The following is a 23,690-nucleotide window of genomic DNA, read 5'->3' as shown; positions in this document are numbered from 1 at the left end:
CCCCGCTGCTCTTTTGTCATATGTTTACAGGAAGAAAAAACAAAGTTGGTAGTGGGAATAAAACCCAGAAATGTGTATACAGCATAGTATTCAGCTGTGCACACAAAATCCATGTACAATTGAGTTATTGACCCAATCTCCCTAGTACCTACCCGTTAGAGGAAGGAACTGCATAGAGTCATCTTGTTTCTGGCAAGTATCTATAATAAATAATACATTAATAATATGTTATTTGCTCCTGTACAAGGCTCTTCCATCTGAGGATCTCATAGTGCTTTACAAATGCCTATGGATTTTGCCTCACAGCATCCCTTGTGACTAAGGTACGTTTATGATATACAACTTCTAAAATGTGTATAGAACAACCATTTTTATTTTTATTTGTATATTTTGGAGGCAGCATGGGGCATGTCTACTCTTCCCCCAATGAGATCCTATGTCCCTCTTTATTCTCTACTTTTTTGTGCTTGGATATCACTAATATACAGGAAGGGTGGTGGTGATCCAGAACAGGAGCTCCTCCATCTGCATTAAGAAAAGGAGTACTTGTGGAGCATCAAATCCTATGAAGGTGTTACCAGCAGTGCCCAGAGCACATTGAAGGAATGACAGGCTTCGGCCTGTAGTCAGCAAAAGGTGACTTAAGTAATGCGCTGGCCTGTGACTATAACTATGGTTTTACTCCAAAGTTTCTGTTTCCTAAGTGTATGTAAATTCCATGGGACTATGTACAGCCAGCCTCCCAAGTATTCTGCCATCCCTGCACTGCAGAACTGTGACGCAGATTCTGTTTACAATTTTAAAACAAACAGTGTTTCTAGTCCTTAGGGTTGTGAAGATAAAGTTTGTAACCGAGGCAGGTATATATTGCTAGGGATGCAGAAACTCAGCCTACCCCAGCTGAAAGTCACCTCTACACCCATTCTTAGGACAGGCAGAAAACGGGGAGACCAGAGGATCATCCCCTCCCGGTTAGGAAAATCATCTACCTTTAGATGGCAAAACCAGCACCAGCGTTCCCCACAGCATGCTGGATGCTGAGCGTCTCACTGTCAAAGCCTCCAGTTTCCCCAGATCATAGAATCATAGAATATCAGGGTTGGAAGGGACCCCAGAAGGTCATCTAGTCCAACCCCCTGCTCCAAGCAGGACCAATTCCCAGTTAAATCATCGATTCCCAGTTAAATCATCAATTCCCAGTTAAATCATCATTTCTAAGATGCGATTATGTTTTGCCTGTACAAAATCTGCTACCTTTGAAAATGTAGTGGCAAGGTAAAATAAACAGGATTGACTATCAGCATCAATAGCATAAGAGTGCTTGTACCATTCATTTCTATATTCCATGTAATATAACCATCCTGTGAAATCATTGCAAAACCAGGAGGCAGAAAACGTAGGGACAATATGTGGGGCTGTGAAATAATATTTTTCTTGCACCTGTCAAGCCGTTGAATTTTTCAGTAAATAAAAAAAAAATCCATTGCTCATTACAATGCTGCAAGATGTAAGAAGGGGGCAAATTCCTGATTTGAGATTTGAGTCGTTTAGATTAATGTTAATCTAAAGAATATAGATGATTTGCTGGGAGATTAAATTGCTGTTCAAATCTACTCTGCAGGTCAAGGTGTTTTATATATATATATATATATATTTCCGGATGGGTTTGGTCTGCACTGGTTTCTGTAACATCTGCCAAACAAGCCGACAACGACCCCTTTCAATCACCACTGGCCTTGATCCTTCTTGACCAGTGTGTGTTCCATTCCCAAATCCTTTCCCCTCCAGCAAACGATTCGATGGAATGGTTTCTCTTTGTGGAGCCCGTCGTTACACTACTCACTTGCTAATGGTTTGGGTCCTTTGTGGTAGATTAAGGGCTAAATTAATGGGTTAAATTACCTTCTTTTATAAGAAATACACAAAATTGCGTGCATGTTACCATTGGAAACAGAAGCATCGGAAGAAATCTAAAGAAGCCAAAGGAATTAGTATATTTGCTTTTAGAGAAGAAGACGACCAAAAAACAAACAAAACCAAAACCAAAACCACCCTCCCCCCCCTACCCAAAACAAACGAACGCACAATCCCCTTGGTCATCATGGGTACTTGGCACTTAAACTCTAAGGTTCTGGGCACTGCAGCCAGTCATAACACTGCATATGTTTAACATTATCCGGTGATTTCCTCTTTCACCCTTGCCAGCGATTTGGTGGAGAAGAGTTGACAAAGAGTTGTATATTTTATCGGGGGGTGGGGGTGGGGAGTGTTGTGCTCCATTGCCAGATGGACTTAATTAACCGAAAGCATGATTCATTCATAAATTCAATATTCATTTATTTGCCGAGAGCGGTGCAAACAGACTTCCTTATCTAAATAAGAATCTCTCACACTCTAATGTTTAAAGACACTTGATGTTTTCTGACAGCATTGATATATTTAATTATAATACATTTGAAAAACAAAAATATTTCATAAAGAGACAATTAAAAGGCAATTTTTAGGACACCCTATAGCACTTATTTCAGAAAGAAATCGGTATAATTTTAACCGCACTTACACACCTTTCGATATAAAACACAACCAGGGACACGTTTCACGTTAAATAAACTGAGCGTTGCTTAGTTCTTAATACTGGGACACCAAACATGAAGCAGTTGATTTGTCAAGTTAAGACACAGAAGAGAGTCCATGTATGACATGATCTCCAGGGCCAATACAAACTTTCCATCCAAAAGATCTCTCGTGGTGCATGCCATTATACAGCCACCTCCAGTGTCTCCAGAGCTGAGGTTACAGCTAAGTATCGCTTGAAAATCTGCTCCCATGGACGATCTCTTGGCCGAATAATTCCCCCCACCCTGAATCCCGGAAAAATGGGTCGCCGCCCGGCGCTGTCTGTCTTGTAACCTGCCCAGGTAAAGAGTAGCTGGAAAGGGCGGGGCTGGGACTCTTCCATTCCCCGCTCGGAGCCTCGAGCCCCCTGTCACCTTCCCAGCCCAGACCCCGCCCCCGCCCCGCCATTGGCCGCGGCTCCGGGTAAATAGGGCCGCGCTCTGACAGCTGCCAGCAGTGAGCCGGGTGCCCCCCACCCCCCACCCGAGACCCTGCTTCGACCAGCGGCGAACCCGCGCCCAGGCCCCGCGCGCCCAGCCTGCCAGCGGCGCTGTCCCTGCTGCCCCAGCCGAGCCAGGGGAGAGGGCGCTGCTCGGAGCAGACGGTCCTTTTCCTCCCAGCTGTGCCCGGGGAGGGGTCGGAGGCGGGTCCGCTTCAGCCCGGCTCCTCCCGGTGGCTCCGGCTCCCCCGAGATGAGCAGCCCCGATGCGGGATACGCCAGCAGCGACGACCAGACGCAGGCAAGGTGCTCGCTCCCCATCATGATGCCGGCCCTGGGTCCCTGCCAGTGGGCAGAGTCCCTGAGCCCCCTCGCAGACGCCAAGGTGAAGAGTGAGGCGGCCCCGGCGGGGGCTGCGAGCAGCCGGGCCAAAAGCGAGTCCCGCATCCGCCGGCCCATGAACGCCTTCATGGTGTGGGCCAAGGACGAGCGCAAGCGGCTGGCGCAGCAGAACCCGGACCTGCACAACGCGGAGCTCAGCAAGATGCTGGGTGAGTGTCCGCTCGTGACCCGGCACCTGAGCCGGGCCAGGGGGGCTTTTCCCCTCCCACCGGCCCGGCGCTGGGACGCCCTGGGCGGTCCCAGCAGGCTGCGAGCGGCGGGCCGGGCACGTTACCGAGTGCTGCGGGTACCTGCCCCGAGGGCGCGGCGGCTGCGGGGCCCGGGCTGGCGCGCTGCGGGCAGAGGGTACGGGAGAAATTGCCAATGCCTCTTGCCCGGGGCCTGGGTTAGCGAGGGGAGCTGGAGGCTGCGGGTGGGGGCAGTGGAGAAGCCGGGGGTTGTGTGCGGGGCGCACGGGAGTTGGGTGCGGAGGAGAGGCGGGGCCAGGTGGCGGGTGTGGGGCGCCCTGGGGGCCTGGGGGTGGGGGGCGCGCCCGGGGTGGTAGGGGAGACGGAGGCGGCCGAGCGTGGGTGTGTGCGTGGGGGGGGGGGGGGCGCCCTGGGGGGGTGGAGGCGGCTAGGCTCTGGTGGGGCGCGCCCGGGGTGGTAGGGGAGACGGAGGCGGCCGGGTGCCCGGTGGGGAGCGCACTGGCGGGATGGAGGCGGCCCGGGGCTGGTTGGGGGCGCAGGGAAGAGCCGCAGGGTGACGCGCTGTGTCGCCCCGCAGGGAAGGCCTGGAAGGCGCTGTCGCTGGCGGAGAAGCGGCCGTTCGTGGAGGAGGCGGAGCGGCTGCGGGTGCAGCACATGCAGGACCATCCCAACTACAAGTACCGGCCACGCCGGCGGAAGCAGGTGAAGCGCCTGAAGCGCGTGGAAAGCGGCTTCCTGCCGCACGGGCTGGCGGAGGCGCCGGGCGCCGAGCTGGCCAGCGAGGGCAGCAGGATGTGCGTGGAGAGCCTGGCCCTGCCCTACCCGGAGCAGGGCTACCCCGCCGTGCAGAGCGCGCTGCCCCCGGCGCTGGGCCACTACCGGGACTGCCAGCCCCTGGCTGCCGCCTTCGACGGCTACAACCTGCCGACCCCGGACCCCTCCCCGCTGGACGCGGCGGAGAGCGAGCCGGCCTTCTTCACGCCGCCCCTGCAGGACGAGTGTCAGCTGGCGCCCTACGGCTACCCCGCGGCCGAGTACCCCGCGCACGGCGCCGAGAGCCAGGCCAGCGCCGCGCTCCGCAGGCACCTGCCCCGCGCCGAGCCGCTGGGCCAGCTCAGCTCCCTGCAGAGCCTGCTGGGCTGCCAGGGCCCCCTGCACGCCTACTACGGGCAGCTGTGCCAGCCCGCCGGCCCGGCCCGCGCTCCCCAGCCCTCGCCGCCGCCCGAGGCGCAGCAGTGCAGGGAGCCCCTGGAGCACCTGTCGCAGGACGACCTGCTGGGCGACGTGGATCGCACCGAATTCGAGCAGTACCTGCACTTCGCCTGCAAGCCCGAGCTCGGGCTCCACTTCCAGGGCCACGAAGCCGGCCTGCCCGCGCCGGACGCCCACGGGCCCATCTCCTCGGTGGTTTCGGACGCAAGTACTGCTGTGTATTACTGCGCTTACCCGGACGCCTAAGACTCCCAGTCGCGGGGACTGTGGCGGACTCCCTGGCGCTGGGAAGCCTTGGACAGAAGGGTGTGTGCTTTGCTCCTATTTATGTAATTTATTGGAATCTTCACTGGAGCTATCCGACAACGAACCAGGGTCGAAAAGTACTCATCTGTTTGAGATAAAACATGGTTATTATAACATACAGGTAAGGGACTTCTGTGTCTGGCTGACCTGCGACTGGTTCATCTGTTTTATATGTCAATGTCTTAGTCTGTTTTGTAAGAGTAATGATAAAAGTGGTGCCTCTTGCTCACAATGTTTTTACTAGTTAAACTTTTTTTAAAATGCCCCCTTAAAAGATTGACTCATTTTGTACTTTTAGAAATAAATATCTAAGATTTCTTATGCATTTGTTTTTCTGTACTAGCAGCATTCCTTTGTCGACCACGGAAACTTCAATCCTGCTCTAAGCAGAGAAATCATGGAGTGGGGAAAATGCAATTATTGGCCTGTGAGCCATTCCTGCTATTAGATTAACTTGGGCAAAAGAATCTCTGGAAAGAAACGAGGTTTTTACTTGCCAAGTTTGGACTCTTAGTGCTGAAATAACCAGACCTATTATGCACTTATTTACCAAAGTTTGGGACACACTACTGGCTTTTGTAAACAGTACTTCTTACCAGTCTAGAAGAGCAAACTAATATCCTTTGGCCAAATATTTTTTTTTGTTGTACTTGGGTCCTCTTCAGAGATAGCATAATACCTAGTTCAGGCTGATCCTTCAGCTGGGTTTAGGCTATTCTGTTTTTATGAACTTCAGGCAGTTGCTCAGGGCCTCAGAAGCCATTGCTGCTGAAGGAAAAGTAACAAACAAGATTTCAAGGTAAGGTGCTTATTACTAGAAGTGGATCCCAGCCTAGCAAATAACTTCAAATGTGAACTTCCCCTCAGCTTCAGATCTAACATTCCTGTTTAGGTACATCTCCACCAGAAGGAAAAAAATAGATGCATCAAAACCACCTCTGTAAAACACAAAGTCAAATGACATTTCTAGAAAGGACCTTGGATTTTGATTGGAGTGTCTGATGAAATATTTCATCAAGCAAACAAAAGATCAAATGTAATAAAAGTACCTACATACTAGAAGAGTCTTTGTGGAACAAACTAATGTTACCTCCTGGTGAGCTGGAATCTCAGATTGGATAACTGATCTTTTTCCTTGCAATTCAGGAAGGCCACTACTGCTTATTACCAACAAAGATAACTCTAGTTCTGGCCTGTTAGCAGCTCAACTTCAGATAATTGGGAATAACCTAATGTACACAAGCAGATTAATTTAATTTCAGATAAATACTCTACTAATACACATGGGCTGGTAAATATTAAGCAAGAGAATATAATTTTATGTAGTATCTGTTGATCAAGAGGCCAAATTCTGATCTCATCTCGGCCAGCATAAAGCCTGAATAAACTCATTGACATCAGTGGAGCTGGCTAGTTCATAGACTTCCAATAGAGTTATTCAAGTCTAAATCAAATCATAATCTGGATCAAATTATTCTGAAGTGCTTTCTACTGCATTTAATGGAACAACAGTGAAAATGAGCACAGAACCCATGCTCTAGTACATAGTGGCAAGCTACAACACAGCAGGGCAAGAGTGGTAGCAAGAATAGTAAATTTCAGAGACCAAGAGCACTGATGTGGCCTATATGTACTTTCATGCATCCTTCTAAGGCAAAGATGGTATACTATGCCAGTTTCTCTTATGCAGTGTTGGTGGTGAAAACAATGTAAAACAGAAAATCTAGAATGATCAGGTACAATACAATAATACAAATTTTTTTTGCATTAGTTTTTCTTCTCCAAAATTGTTGTAGATATCGCAAAACTTAACATTTTACTGCTACATTAGTAAATGGTACAGGTGCAGTTAAATACACAAGTTTTTATATATATAATATTAAGGCTGTGAACTTAAAAACTCAAAAAGTGGGAAGTTCAGCCCCTTTGTACTTTAACTACATGATCACATGCTCTTCTTTCCTACAGGATCCCCGCTTCATTCAGTCCATAGGATGAATGGTGTCCATTAAATGGGTAGCTATTCAATATTGCTTTTTAGCCTCATCATTCAGTGTTTGACCCCAGGCATTTTTTTATTGCAGGCCAGCCAAACCTTGGAGTGAACACAAAATTAAGTTCTGCATGGGCTTTTCTATTGTGCTCTTATCATAATATTTTAGTTCTTTTCACACAATGAATTATCTTCACATCACCCATGAGGTGAGGCAGTGGTATTATCCCCATTTTACATATGGGGAAGTGAGGCACAGACTACAGCCAAAAGTGTCAAGTTTTGAGATGCCTGGGGTCTGATATTTTTTTTTCCAGAGTACTTGCCATTTTGTCTGTTCAGAGCAGAACTCCCATTGTCTTCAGTTGCAGCTGTGAGTACCTAGCACTTCTGCAAGCCAGATGCCAGGTTTCTCAAGCTGAGGTACCCAAAAAATGAGGAATACATAGAGGTCACCTATGAAAATTTTGGTTTATATGATTTGCCTAGCATCACATAGGAGGCTACCACAAGGCTACCCTTTCTCTTGCTGCAGCCCACTCCCTCATATACTACACTTCCAACTTCTACCACACATGAGATAGGGGTCCTACAGAGAATAGCTTCAATCATTACACAACCCTGATTAATTCCCAGAGCACTGTTCAGTTTCTCACTGAATGAGGCAGTAATTGCTGAATGCCTCATTGAGGTAATGAGTAACTGGTTGCAGTAATAGGCTGTTAAATTCTATGTAGAGCTGGCATCATATGTGTGGATGGAGACTCATACTAGCCACTAGGTTTCATAGGCATTTGTTAAATAGCAAAGCAATACTGAGTTGCTGGAATAATTGATTCAGTTCCAAGTTTTGCAGGGAACAGTCTTCTTGTGACCACAGAACCTTCTTCCCCAATCCCCGAGCCTCTCTCTGTTCTCTTCTGTTCCCTCAACTCCCACCCGGCTCATTGCTTCCTGCTGTCCACAGCGACTGCCCACCATGCTCCACAGTCCTTAGCTCCTGCCCCCGTCTCCTCTCATGTCTCCATCCAGCTTCTTCCTCTATCCCCTACCTCTGGTTCTGCCCATGTTCTGCTTCTATTCTCCAACCGCCTTCTGTTTCTGCCCTTGCCCTGATCTTTCTTTCCCCCCACAGGCTTCTATTTCCCTCCCTGCAAGCTCTTACCCTTGTTCCCCCTGCTACATCTCTTCCTTCCCTGATGTACTCCCACCTGCATTCAAGTAAGACTGCCACCTCCTCACTGCCAGTGTGTCAGCAGGAGGACCATTAAGAGCACTGGAGAAAGAGTCTCCCTGCTGTTCATTCCAGTTCTCAGTGCTACAGTGGTTCCCAGATGGTAGCTGGTTGGGATCCTGGAAATGGGCGGGCAGAGCCCACCCTCTGCTAAAGGACCTCCCCCAGCTTAAGGGGAGGATCCACAAGGTCCTGGATCTCAGTTAAGTATGGGGGACAACTAAAGACATAACAGGGACAGGAGTGAGGTCACAGGGCTAAATGGAGAGAGCAGGAAGGGGACACTGAGAAAAGAACCCCAGACAGCACCCACTGCTCCTCAAAGGTGTCAGGGGACCCAGTGGACGCTGCCCGGATGCGTGAGACTAGGGAGGAGGAGAAGTAGGCCCCACAGTCACAGAGCACCCCCTCGTCTACCATCCTTTTCCTGGTGGTGTAGTTGGCTACTTTGGCTAGGGCCAGGAGGAGGTTGGCGAGGAGGTCTCACGACTTAGTGGGGCCATGGATAGGGTGTGCAAATATAAACAAGTGTGGGAAGAAGTGCAGCCAGAACTTCAACAGGAGGTTCTAGAGGAGCCGGAACAGGGGCTGCAACCTGGCACATGCCTGATACACGTGCACCAGGGTCTCCCTGACACCGCAAAAGGGGCAGGTGTCTGGAATGGGGGTGAACCACGCCAAGAACATGCCTGTGCTCACAGCTTCATGAAGGAACCACCAACCGATATCCCCAATGAGCCTCGGGACCAGGGTGGAGTATAGGCTGGCCCACTGGGGTTCCTCACCCTCCAGAGGTGGTAGGATGTCCCGCCACTTCGTGTCAGGGTGGGATGCTGGGGTGAGGATGTGAAGGGTGTGGAGCACAAGCGTGTACAGATGTTTCCTTTGCGCGGTCTGGAAATGGCCGGCTGCAAGTCATGCAGCCAGCTCACAGTGAAGGGGTTGGGTGGCCGGATGGGTCCCCGGGATAGGAGCCTGATGAAAAGGTCCAGAGGGCCTGGGCTGTAGGGTGGGTGGGGGACACCCTCTCACAGGACCTGGTCGAGAGTGGCCCGAGCAGCAGGCGGTAAAGCAGCCCTTACCTCCTGAAGTAAAAGGAGCAGTTACAGCGAAAATGTAGCTCAGCCCTTGCATCTCTGGGATGGAGCTTGCTGAGTATGAACAGAATCATCAGAGAATTCTAACAGATCTACTGAACATGTTCAAACTGAGTCCCGTTTCCCCCCCCCTCACCCCCCGAGACTTATAACGGCCAAATGGTAAATTTTTATGGATACAGCAAAAGGCATATCCCTGACACTGAGCAACCCCCCTGCTAAACTGAAAGTCCCTGTTCCAAAGAATCAAGTAGAATAAAATGATTGTAAGAGTTGTTTTAACATGACCATAACAATGTTTTTCTCCCTGGCTTAATTCTTCAAAATGGCTCAACCATTTTAGTTGAAGGTATCTCAAACATTTCAGCCTATGGCAGACACCTGCCTTGGAAAATTTCAGCCCAAATTGTTTAAGTCTTCAAAGTGAGTATTAGTGACTGAAAATAGGGTCTTATCATGCAGAGGGTCAGACAAACTGTAACTAGAGGTGTTGCCATCTACACTCCCTGTAGTACTGGTTCAGTATAATGAGTTTGGCCTTGTCTACACACAAACTAGCACTGGTTTAACTAAAATCTATTTAAATCTAATTTAATTAAAACTGAGCAAGCCTCCGTGAAGATGATGTTAAATCCTTTTTAAAAATGGCCTATGTAACTTTAGCGCCCTTGTGGCCAAGATGGAGTTTACTCTGCAGGCAGCTCTGGCCAAGAGAAGGCACGCGCAGAAATGCAGCAGGAAAAATCCCTTCCACGCCAGGGGCATCTGTTCCAAACCCTGCAGAGTGAACACACCCACCCACCGGAAAAGTACAATAGATATAAGAAAGGGAAATATTTATTTACAGAGGGATGAGAGGAGAAAAACAAGGGGAAATATAGGGTTGCTTCCAAACCAAGGCCCCACAGGACCAGTGGTAGCACAGTTTGAGAGGGCAGACACTGAGCAATGTATCTGCACACAGAGTTCAGGATTCCTGAGCAAAGTTCCAGTCCAGGGGTGAGTCTTGGGTGCTGCTGGTCATCTTCAGTGCCAGTAAACTTTCCCCAACAAACCCTTCCAGTGCCCTCTTCTGCTGCTCTCTGCAAAGCCACCCACAGCAACCACCTCCCCACTTGACTAGCTACCACCTCCCTCCTTATTCCCAATGCAAAGTCACAAGCCCCAGTACTCACAGCCCCATGCAGCTCTGGGCAGCAGTGATACTGGGTCCAGCTCCAGCCTGTCCTTCTCGGGCGATTCCCACAGTGCTTCTCCTGACTCCTGCCCTGGGGTGTTCCCGATCAGCCACTCTGTCCCTCCCAGGCTTCAGACAGGTTCTCTGCTGCTTCACTTTGCGAGGGCCTGCTTGCTGCAGCTCTTCTCCCTGGAGCTCCAGAGTCACACCCTGGAGTTTCCCTCCTTCCTCTCACTGCTCTCCCCCCCACTGAGGAAAAAGATTTAAAGGGGCCATGCTTTCTAAACCCCAAAGGGGTTACACTTATATTCATTTAGTTAGTCAATTCCTTGGGATCAGTCTACTCAGAAAACTCATTGATTTTACACAAACGTGTTCATAAGTGTCCACACAAGAAGACCACCAATTTCACTAAATTGATTTAGAAACCAATTTAATTAAATTTAGCTTACTGAAGATTTTAAACATTCTCAGATTAATAGGAGGGTTCTGGTAAAGGGGTTGGACCCATGTAATTAAATTGATTAGTAACCAATTTAGTTGAGGCAGTGTGCCTTCTGTGTGTAGACCGCTTACCAAATTAAGCTAAATCAATATACATATTTTAAATATCAGTTTAAGAGTGTCCTCACAGGCATTTTCCCTGCTTTAACTAAATTGGTTTACACTTTAAACACACCTTTAATTAAACTGGTACATATTTGTGTATAGATCCGGGCTTTCTGACCAACTGTTTTGCTGAACTTGACGGCACTGAAGACCTTTCCGATAGAAAACAGGGACTACTTGTGTGAGGTGTACTCATTATTCCTCCATCTTGTAGTTATGAGTTGCTCAGAGATTTTAAATAATAAATCTGCATTATTTTCTCACGTGATATTGAGAATTTCAGCCAAGTGATAAATATCTTGACTAAACCTTTCTATGATGTATTGGTCAGAATGCTGGCCAGTGAGGAAGAGAGAAGAACAACTATTTCATACTACCAAAATGAGATTGCTCAGGAGCATTCTGAGTCAGATGAGAGTTGATGGACTATGCAATGAGACAGTATGAGCCATGATGCAGGTAACACTCATCGCGGAAAAGCTGAAGCAGTATCAACTGAGATGGTTGGGTCATATGAGATGACAAGATGTGGGATATGTTGGCAAGAGAGTACAAGAGTTTTCGTGGGACAAGGACCACAAGAACAACCTAGAAAAAGGTGGTTTGAGATGCTGAATACATGAATAAGGTTGGTGTCAGCATGGAAGACACACTTGACAAGAACACTTGGAGATGAAAAGCAAGACTGTTGATCCCGATTGATGGGATAAGATGATGAAGAAGCTATTGAGAATTTCAGATCAGATTCAGCTTTGAGATGTAGCTATTAATGGCTTCTGGATTCAGTAATACTGTACTTTAGTACTTGTCACTTCAGGATAGCAAAGGACTTAAAAAACATTAATGAACTGTCACACAATAGCTATGTCAGAGAGGGAAACTGAGGCATTGAAAGGTTAAAGAACTTGTTCAATGTCACAGACAGTCTGTGGCAGAACTGAGAGGAGAACCCAGATAACCTGAGTAACTTAAAAAAAAATTAAGTCCATAAGCAGTATAAAATGCTGCAAAGCTAAGCTCAGTGTCCTAAACTGCTTTAACTTTAGGGCACCATGAGAACAACAGAAAATTCTAATGCTCAGTACAAAAAATGCTAGTTTAAATGTTCATAAATTTAAAATTGTCAAATGCCCACAAACTTGGCTCATTGTTAAAGTCGCTATGAGTTCCACAAACCAGCCTCGTGTACAGTTTCTACTTTCAGTAGTTTCTGAATGATTTGAGCACACCATTTATTATTGGAACATGTGAAAAGTGTGAAATGTTTTCACATACTGTATAGCTAATCATCAGGGTTAAGGTGCTTGAACTGAAAGTGTCAGCATTGTCTTAAGGCTTGTCTATACTGCAGGCTAAATCGATGCCACTGCGATCGCTGCAGCGTTGTCGATTTAGCGGCTCTGGTGAAGACGTGATGAGTTGATCGGAGAGCACTATCCCATTGACTTCAGTACACCACCTCCTCGAGAGGCAGAAGGTAAATCAGCTGGAGAGCATCTCCCGCCTACATAACACAGTGTAGATACCACAGTAGGCCAATGTAAGCTATGTCGCTCACGGGAGTGATTTTTTTCACAGCCCTGAAGCAACTTAACTTACATCGACTTAAGAGGCAGTGTAGACTAGGCCTTAAATTTCAAATACCCCTCCTTTCAATATAAAATAATATATTTGTTATCCCAGCTGTATTGTAATACATAGCATTTGTAATATTATTTTGTCTGACATAGGGAAATGTCAAAGTAAGTTAAAAATATAATGTTATCAGAAGCTAAGTTCTTACAGCTTTAAAAAACACAAGAAACTCAACTGATAGTTTTCAGACGTAGGAGTGTAGCATCTTCTGTAACACTTTAACAAACAACAATTCAATGAAAGTCAAATATATTTCCATGCCTTTGCTTATCAGAGTAAAAACTTGTTTCATAGAGTATTCCTTGCAGTTATCAAGGGAATATAGTTATTGTTCATGTAAAGGGTGGCAGCTCCATTTACCCATAGAGAATATATTTAGGAACCAGCAATCTTGGGCTCTTTCCAAGGCATTGTGGAATTACTTTACAGTGTCTGATTTACTTTAAAGCTTCTTGTTATGGCAGTTTAGAAACAAAATTTATTCTGCACACATCCTGTTTAAAAGAAATTTTTCTCCTCTGTTAAACAAAGATAAAGAATATTAGAATATGTTTTTGCAGCTAAAGGTTGCATCTTGATTAGCTAAAAAGGTAAATCAATATTTGTGGATTCATGAACTGATTGTATGGCATGATGCAATTTTTTATTTCAAATATATAGGTTGTTATTTCTCACTTGCAAACTGGGCCTTAGGTTTAGTCATATTGTGCCATCATTATTTTGTTTTACCTTTTGAATTTTTTACCCAAGAATATTGGGGCAAGAGTGGGGGGGTTGTAAGCTAGCACGAATTAGAGAAAATTTCCGTGACTCTGTGCATTTTGTGTGTATTCAGAGAACATTCTTCTGTCAGGGAGTGAGATCCTGCTCACCTTGCTTATGTGAAAGCAACAGAAATCAACAAGAACTTTTCATGAGTAAGGCAAACATTTATTCATTTGTAATAACTATGAACAGGGTATATATTACTTATTGGATATGTAAATGAAATGCTATTAAAACACCAGTTAATAACAATATCTTGTATTTATGTAGAAACTTTGTTTCAGAATGATCTGAAAGCACTTAGAGAGTTTATACATGGAACCACTTCACTCACTGCTAATTTGGAATATGGCAGCAGTTCAATACCAACAAACATTTTTGATGTGTGATGGGAAATTAAGAATGTCATCCAATTAAAGCTACAGAGGGATAATTAGATAGGTAAAATGTGATCACCTAATCACGGATTTGTAGGATACAAGAGCTATCACCTCTATCTTGATTGAAATCCACCACCTTATTTTCAGTGCAATTACTCTTGGAAGGGGGGATGGGAGAGGCACATGCAGAACTGCTACATAAGGAAGGAGGGGTGGTTCTGTGTTGAGGGGAGGAAGGAAGCTACTGTTTCTGTGCCTACTCAAATTCACAATCTGAATCCCCTCCCCCCCCCCCGGCCATCAAGGATGCAAAGGAGGAACACCATCATTCTAAGCCATAGACTGAAGTAGTGTCCACAAAAGAGCCATTGCATAATTTCCTCAAGCCCTCTTAGTTTCTGCATGAAAGGGCAGTGAGTTTCACCCTTATGTGAAATGTACAATGGGATCTTTAATTATTTATAAATTTAAGTGCCCCTGAAATACCATGGTGGTATTATCATTTCTGATTTTAGTTAAGAAATGGCTACCTACTAATTTGCCGACAGATACAGTGTCCTTTACATGTACACAACTGGCGTGGAGGGTAGCTACCAGAAATTCCAGTTGATAGGCTGGAATAGCAGTGCAGCGATATGGTGTGTTTGTGTAGGGGAGTGTTCTGGAGTCTTTTACTTTGGAGGAGTTGGGAAAATGAATTGTATCTTCCCAAATTCATCCTCACACTTCAAACATTGAAATTCACCCTAATTTCTGGGGCACCATTCATTCTGTCACTCCTTGAAAGGTTTTCTTTTGAAATTTCTGAGCCCTGGCAAGCAGAAAGAATAGGTTGTCACAATATTGGAACAAGGTTTATATATATATTACAAATTGGAATCCATGTTACCACAACAATAAGATTACATTTTAAAATACAAAAGAGTCAGGGCATGCACAAGTAAACTTGTCCAGTATGTACATATGGAATCACATCCTCCCCTGGTGTTGCGCCATTGAAGTCAGATATTTATTAGCTTAACTAGCTATTGACAGTATTTTATATGTGCAGGATGAGCTAGTTAATGTTACTATGAGACGTTACTCTCAGATACAGGTGTGATGAGTGCCTATAAATAATCTAACTTTTTTATTCCCTGACTTATTTTTAAATGTTTAACTTTAGCTCTGTCTTCATGTTGGTGTTTTTCTCCTTTACTCAGGTATTACGGTTGATTTGGCTTTTTATTTTTATTTTTTAGAAAATGGGGGGAAAGGAGAGAAAAATAAACTGCCTGTGCAAGTTTGCATGTAAGGCCCAGGCCTACTGTGGGGAAATTTACAACAGATCAATGTGCAACATGTTTACAGTGTTAGAACTGATGGGAGCTGTAGCGTAAATGAGGCTTCAGCAGCCAGATCAGTTTTCACCATTGTTGGTGAAGAGCAAGCATAGTTGAAATGGAAGTATGGGAAAGAGGTAGAAAGGATAGTCTAGTGTGGATAGGGCATTGGAGTAGGACTTAGAAGATCTAGGCTGCATTCATAGCTCAGCCACAAACTTCCTGTATGCCCTTGGGCTAGTCACTTAATCTACTTGGTTCCCCATCCCGCATAACACAACCCTATATCGAGGGGTGAGGATAAAGTATTTTAATGGTTGTGAGGTACTACAGTGATGAGTGCCATAGAAGAACAGATCCAACCCTGGGAGCTTTCTCTACACTGCAGCTCTCATTCGCTCTACCACCAGTATAGCTGAAGTGAATTGTTTTTCGTAAATGTTTCCAGTGTAAAAGAAGCCCAACGGTCCCAATTACACTTTGAAGTTCACTCTTCATAATGATGGAGTGTGGAGAAGGTGGAGTTCATGTAGCACTCATAAGAGAATGTCAGGGTGAGATTTACCTGTGCTCTGTCCTTTTAGGAATTGAAGGTCTGCAGAGGGGTTAAGGGGGGAAGCTCTGGGTACAGCAGCAGAGTTGTATGTACACTGAAAGGCATGGACTGAGTAGCAATGGGGGTTGTGTAAGCTGTGTTTGGGGTGATTTATACTAATTTTAATAAAATCCCAGTTTGAAAACTGTCCCTGCTCTTGGGAGTACAACATGTGGCGAGCACAGGCAGGAGAGGCTCAGTTGCAATGATCTGACCTCTCTGTGAGACAAATCTACCTAGAAGTGGCTGCAGACTGTTCCAGGAAAAGGAGCCCGTGATTGTTTGCCAGCAGGATAGCTGGGAGAGAATTAGAGCCCATTCACCTGAAGGAAGGGGAACTTTGATATCAGTTGAAGAATGAGCTTTTAAGAGAACCCTGTGACTCTCTTGGCATATTTGGGACAAGTTGCAGCAAAATTAATAACAACAATAATAATTGCTTTAATCAACTGTATAAGAAGCTATTTAAATAGTGAAGAGTTAGAAGAGCAGGGATTGTCTACACTACTAGCATTAAAAGATAAGATTTTGCATCTAATTCCTACAGCCAAAGAGGAGTCCACTGAAACACTTAAAGTAGAGACAATTCAGAAACAGTATGCTGACAAATTAAAATTGCTTGACATACCATTTTAAGAAAGCATGAAAGAAATTAAAAGATAAACCCTCGTAAAAATCGTCACACCCACTCCAGACAATAGAACCCATTTTAAAAGAAGACTTTAAAATGACAGGACAGATAGGGAACTTTCTACAAAAGGATTGGTTAAGCCTAAACAGTTTGATTTATCAAATTGAAAGCTGGATTTAAAAGGGGTATATTGAGGCTAGATAACCCAAACTGTAATCAAGGCAGTTTGTCCATGATTGAGCCTCAGGAGCTACTTGGTGAGAAAATCTAATCTGAGCCTGCAAAACTGAGGAGCATTTTATGGTTTTGTTACCAGGAAAAATATGTAACTGAACTTTATCTGCAGCTCTCAAGAGCAGCACAAGAGCCAAAAGAGGCACCTCAGGATTTCCTAGTTTGAACACTTGATTTGAGACAGAAGATATTGTTTGCTTCACAAGAAGTTGACTCTGAGCTAAGATATGACCCTTGACCCTGCCCTGGTACAAAGCAAGTTTCTCCATTCAATCCTGACAGAACTGCAGAATGACAATATTCGGGCTGTGATGCAACCTTATTTAAAAGATAATCAGGTTGCAGGTGAGACCTTATTGTAGAAACTGCACACTACTGTAAGTGACAGGTTTCAGAGTAACAGCCGTGTTAGTCTGTATTCGCAAAAAGAAAAGGAGGACTTGTGGCACCTTAGAGACTAACCAATTTATTTGAGCATAAGCTTTCGTGAGCTACAGCTCACTTCATCGGATGCATACTGTGGAAAGTGTAGAAGATCTTTTTATATACACACAAAGCATGAAAAAATACCTCCTCCCACCCCACTCTCCTGCTGGTAATAGCTTATCTAAAGTGATCACTCTCCTTACAATGTGTATGATAATCAAGTTGGGCCATTTTCAGCACAAATCCAGGTTTTCTCACCCCCCCCCACAAACTCACTCTCCTGCTGGTAATAGCCCATCCAAAGTGACCACTCTCTTTACAATGTGTATGATAATCAAGGTGGGCCATTTCCAGCACAAATCCAGTGCTGGAAAACTTGTGCTGGAAATGCATCTGATGCATCTGATGAAGTGAGCTGTAGCTCACGAAAGCTCATGCTCAAATAAATTGGTTAGTCTCTAAGGTGCCACAAGTACTCCTTTTCTTTTTGCGAATACAGACTAACACAGCTGTTACTCTGAAACCTGTCATTGTAAGGAGAGTGATCACTTTAGATAAGTTATTACCAGCAGGAGAGTGGGATGGGAGGAGGTATTGTTTCATGGTCTCTGTGTATATAATGTCTTCTGCAGTTTCCACAGTATGCATCCGATGAAGTGAGCTGTAGCTCACGAAAGCTTATGCTCAAATAAATTGGTTAGTCTCTAAGGTGCCACAAGTCCTCCTTTTCTTTTTACTGTAAGTGATGAAGCAGAGAAACAAAAGGTGACTCACTGATGAATGAAATCAGGGAACTAAAGGCCGGTATTAATGAGATCAAAGGCGTGAAAGCCAAAATTAACATATTAAAGCAAGATGTCCAGACATGTAACAAAAGCACTCTTAATGGTCTGAATAGACAGGCAACCCCAGAGAAAGGAATATGCTAGCTGCAGGCCATCTGGAAGAAGCAATACTTGACCACCGTTTCAGATGTGCCAGGAAGTCATGCAGGAAAATCACAAGAGAACAGAGACAAAGCTGTGTCACTGCATCTAATTTACCAGAAGCAGCCTACATTTGCCATCTTATACCCAAGCAGCAAACCAGAGTAGCTAATTTATTTGGAAAGAGATGTGCGATGTGGTGTTTTCTCAACAAAACTCAAGCCCTGTAGGACACATGCACAAGTGTGCCTGGTCTTGAGTCAGTGGGGGTGGAAGATAATCTCTCAGGGACATGCCTTAGAAAGCTTGAAGAGCTACTGGAAAGAGAAGATGGGGTTGAAAGCTATCAACGGACCTCAAACTCCTTACAAAGGATGGATTGAAGTCCAGTTTCAATTAAGCAAATATGATGACATCTTAAATGTTTTGTTGCTGGTCACTCCACACAAATTAGAGAACTTGATCATTGGCTACAATTGAGGAGATAGTCAAAAACCACTGCTGTAATTCACCTGATGAGGCACCAGCACCTAGCCTCATTAGCAATATGAAATATGAAAGTGGAAGCACTTGTGAACTTCATCAAAACAGCAATTCAGACAATCTGTGCATTCTTAAAATGGAGAGAAGGGATGTAATTATCCCCAAAGGAAAAACCACTAATTCAACCTATTGGGCTCATACAGGCCTAGATACTGAAAGTTTGACAGTAATGTTTGAACCAGATGCTGCTGTTCACTGGCCTGAAGGTTTGGACATAAAATATCTCAAGAATAATCTTTCCAGATCCATATACCGGTCAATAACCCATCAAAACATACCATCATTTTGAAAGGACAAACTGTGCTAGGAAATTTACAGCAGATTAAATCTGAAATTCCTGGCAGTATTCATCATATAAAATAGTGACAGGCTGCATCAGTGTCAAAAGACAAAGTTGGGAGTACCAAGGATCCAGGACTAAGCCAGGAAGGGGAGAACATTCTCTAAACCAAGGGGATGACCGAGATCTGTTTGAACCAGCAGTGAACATGAGCCATTTGTCAGAGATGCAAAAGAAAATGGCCCAGCACATGCCAAAAGAAGAGTCCAATGCTTTCTCCAGAAATGATGGAGACACAGAAAAGATCTCTAGTCTGCAGATGTACACAACCAGCAACTAGAAGACTTACTTCTCAGAGCCCCAACCACTACATAAAGAAGTAAAGGAATGGCTTAAAAATCTTCTAAATGGGGTCCTGATCAAAGTCATGCTATTTGTCACTAGTGGTATGTGTCTAGAAAGAGGATGGTAGTCTAAGACTCTTTGTAGACAATCAGGAATTTAATAGAAAAACCATGCCAGACATACTTCCATCCCTCAAATCCAAGATGTTCTAAATGGATGAGGAAGTAAATCTTGGTTCTCATTTTTAGATCAAGGGAAGGCCTAAAACCAAGGTTTCATGGCTGAACAATCACATCACAACCTTCATGGAATCTATATGAATGGGTTAGAATCCCATCTGGGTTAACAAATACACCGGTGGCCTTCCAGTGAAGTATAGAAAAGTGCCTTGCGGAACTTAGGGATGAGGTATACATTCCATATCTGGATGATGTCTTTATGTACAGTGGCACCTTTGAAGAACATATGGAGAATATAAAAAGAAAGTTGCAACAGTTACAGAAGCATGATATTACACTGAAAGCTTCTAAATGTGATCGCTTTAAGAAAGAGGTACATTACTTGGGAACTAGTGTCTGCTGAAGGTTATAAAATGAATCCAGCTGACATGTTGGCTGTTCTTCTTTTGTAGATGAACCATTAAACACCATAGGGGAACTCTGTAAGCTGTTATGCCTCCTATTTACTACTGAAGGTACATTCAAGACTTTTCTCCAATAGCAAAGCCACTGTAAGATTTGCCCGTTCCATTGGACTCAGAAAAAGAGAAAAGTCAAGGGAAACAATCTGGATGGATACCCTCCTAACTACCAATTACCTCAACTGAGCAACACCCAACAGTTTAAAACCAGCTGATTGCCTAGTACAGCCACCAATAATAGCCTGTCTTGATTTTTGCTTTACCCTTTATCCTTCATGTAGATGTTTCCAATAAGGGCCTAAGCACAGGTTGATACCAGTGTCAGGAAGGTAAATTGAGAGTTATAAATCATGGGTCAAGAACACCAACTACAGCTGAGATGAATAAACTCCTTCATTCAGAAAAGCTGGAGTTTCTAACGTTGAAATGGGCTGTAACTGAAAAATTCTGTAATTACCTCTATTACACACAATCCTTCATGGTGTATAGTGATAACAACCCATTAACCTGTTTTCCTCTCTGAACATCACAGCACACTGGTAGGTTGCGGCTGACTTTAACTTCAAAGTTAAATATTGAAATCTAATGTCAAGGCAGATAGTTTATTCATGATACCCTTCAATATCGAAAAATATTTGACAGAATGCACAGAAGAGGTTCCCCAAGAAGACATTTTGGCAGCTCATAAGGAAGATACAGTTATTGTTAAAATTCTTCTTTTTTTCAAGCCCTTGGGGTGCAAACCTAATAACCAAGAGAACACAGGAAGATGTGGTAAGATCTCTGCCTTGATATGTAAATGTGGCTGCATATGGATAAAGGTAGAATACTTTATCAGAAATCAAGTTATGAAATCAACTGGTATTACCTGAAAAATACAAAAGACATGTATAACAAGACATGTATGAAGAGGTGGGACATTTGGAGCAGCGTGAGTAAACAGTCTTGTGAGAATTCAGTTTTATTGACTGCAGATTAAGAGAAATATCAAACATTATGTCACTAGGGTCTGTACATGAAAGAAACACAACCAACCTATCAGAGGTCCACTAAGTAATATAGTTATAACAGAGCTATCCAAGCTCGTATCAATAGACTTCTTGCATCTAGAAAGAAGCCAAAGAGGAAATGAATACATCTTAGTCCTAGTGGATCACTTTGGTATGTTTGTCCAAGCCTACCCTACCCTACCAAGCAAGATTGTGGCAGACAATATCTTCAATGATTTTGTTTTAAAAGTTGTTTTTTCCAAAAGGATTTGTCATGACCAAGAGGCAGAGTTTGAAAATAATTTATTCATAAGTTTACAGCGCTGTGGTAAAATTGAAACATCACATAATCCTGAATCACACACAGGGCAATGGATGAGTAGAAAGGCTGAACCACAGTCTGCTGGCTATGTTCAGAACTTGCCAGATGAAAAAAACCTGGTACTCCCTTAATAAGGTCATGTAAGCCTATAACTGTATATAAAATGAAGCTACAGGATTCTCACCCTTATAATCATTATATAGAAAATCATCAAATTTGCCCATTGACATTGCATTTCGTTTACCTGTAAACTATGGGTCTGCACCTGGGGACACAGAGAAATGGCAACTGCAGATGAAAGAAGCTTATGAACTGGCATCAGAATGTTCTAAAAAATCTGCTGGTCACGGAAAGAATCATTATGATCAGAAAGGGCCTGGTGCTGCTCTCATAACTGATGACATAGTACTGGCCCAGAATCTTTCAGAGAAAGGCAGACCTAGCAAATGAGGATCCTATTGGGAAGATAAAATTCATTTAGTACTTAAAAGAAAAGGGGATAGTTCAGTCTATGATGTAAAAGCAGAAGATGAAAAAGGGTGTATTAGGTGTTCTTCCCTGCAATCTTTTACTTCTTTGTGACTTTTGACCCTTGGATATAATACCACCCTCTAAACCACCACAGCAGATGACACAGGAAACAAGGCAAACTAGCATAATTAGAGATCAAAATGAGGACAGGAATTCAGATTTCTGTGATTCTGACAATGAGAGTGAAGATGAACTACATTATGTGCTAGTATCACATGCTGCCCATGGCATAGAGACCCTGAATCCAGAGGCAGAAACATTTTAACCACATCTGGGAAATGAGGATGTTGTTGATCTGTACACTTGGAAACTGCTGATCAGACTGATGTGATATTCACACAAACTGTTCACAGTCATAATGCCAAAAAGTGACCAAGAAGCCTGAAACCAATAGTGCACAAGAGGACAGATCACCAGAGCAATCCTTGGACATGCAAGGGTGTCTGACGAGAGAGAGACGAACTGCACAGACATTGGCATATGGACATTATGGACACCTACTTATCGGTGTCTAAATCCAACTATGGGACTGGTGAATGCACCATGGGGTTGTCCTCATGTTTGTCACATTCCATACTCAGTACCTATTTCTGTACCTCATCCTGCATTCTATCAAAGACTGTTATAATATGAGTAAATGAAGTAATATTGGATGCTGCTTTAAATGAAGCTTTATATAGTTCTGGATAGTTTGTAATTATGTTAATTTAGTAGATTTTTTTTTTCTAAATTGCTTGCCATATGCTCAGTGACTTGGAGCTACATGATTATACCATTGATGATCTAGGAACTGTTATTTCACAAGACATTAATATGTTTGGGAATTTAAGCTGTTCAGAACTGGCTTTTCAGTTGGATTGTGGATACTGGAACTGCAATTGTCACAGAAACTTTCTGCTTCATGCTTAATGTGAAATAACTGAAGAGAGATGCAGAAGTTTCCATGATTGCTACTAGTACTTGTGAAAGAGGAGAGCCCTAAAGCCTCAATGAGAATGAGAGTCATGGTCTTGTGGAACTCATGGACTACTGATAATAAACCAAATGGATGGTCTGTATGTTACATTTTGTTAACAGAAATGTCAGGATGATATTTACAAAGGGGGGGGGGGGGATATAGTACTTATAAGGCAATGTTAGGATTAGATTTACCTGTGCTATGTTCTTTTAAGGATTGAAAGTCTGCTGAGGAAGTCAAAGGGGACAGCTCAGATTGCAGCAGCAGAGCTGAACATGCTCTGAAAGAACGGAGCAGCAATGAAACTTGTGTAAGCTGTGTCTGGTTTTTTTTATATACTAATTTTAATAAAACCCTAGTTTTAAAACGGTCTCTGGTCTGGGAATGTAACATTCACAACTCATTTGTTGTGTCTTTTATTCTTTACACAACAAATATAATATGAAGGAACCACACATGCACAGTGGGGGTCCACGTCATTGTGTTTACTGAACATACACAACATGCAAGGCCCGACACACATACACATCGCTGTTCTGGTTGGGTTCTGGCAGCTTCTAAAACATAGATCATGACTCACAAACTATTTAAAGCGATGTTACAGATATCTATGGACAACATACTTCTCTCACTTAAATGTAAAGGACATAAAAAGTGACAAATACCTTATTATCAAAACTACAATCACTAAATATACAGCATGCTACAAATTAAGTCTCAGCAGTGGTTTACAACTTCTCTCAGAATAATGTCTCATAGGCATCTCAATAGTACCTGGAACAGTGTCTCTACTTTCTGGTGTATCAGAAACAGCAATGTCTTCCTGCTCCTCTGTTTGGGTCACTTGTAGTAGAAATCAGGATAGGAGGCTCACTGTTACTAGCACAAGTTGCTG

At 44.0% G+C, this 23,690-nt stretch overlaps 1 protein-coding gene across 1 annotated transcript; it reads left to right on the top strand.

Annotated features, from left to right (window-relative positions):
• The first annotated feature begins 3,100 nt into the window (after window positions 1-3,100).
• Window positions 3,101-5,436, top strand: LOC140905911 (transcription factor Sox-17-alpha-A). Its single transcript, XM_073329410.2, has 2 exons — window positions 3,101-3,606; window positions 4,223-5,436. The coding sequence occupies exons 1-2, from the start codon at window positions 3,309-3,311 to the stop codon at window positions 5,101-5,103; spliced, it is 1,179 nt and encodes a 392-aa protein (XP_073185511.2). The 5' UTR covers window positions 3,101-3,308; the 3' UTR covers window positions 5,104-5,436.
• Window positions 5,437-23,690: the final 18,254 nt, after the last annotated feature.

This window comes from Lepidochelys kempii, chromosome 2, assembly GCF_965140285.1.
Source record: "Lepidochelys kempii isolate rLepKem1 chromosome 2, rLepKem1.hap1, whole genome shotgun sequence".
NCBI classification, from domain to species: Eukaryota; Metazoa; Chordata; order Testudines; family Cheloniidae; genus Lepidochelys; species Lepidochelys kempii.
The sequence above is the reverse complement of the archived record's forward strand: the minus strand, read 5'-3'. Positions and strand labels throughout refer to the sequence as shown.

Coding starts and splice junctions, on each gene's coding strand:
- LOC140905911 (XM_073329410.2), top strand. CDS start 3,309: ATGAGCAGCCCCGATGCGGGATACGCCAGCAGCGACGACCAGACGCAG. Junction 3,607..4,222: donor GGAGCTCAGCAAGATGCTGG/GTGAGTGTCCGC, acceptor GTCGCCCCGCAG/GGAAGGCCTGGAAGGCGCTG.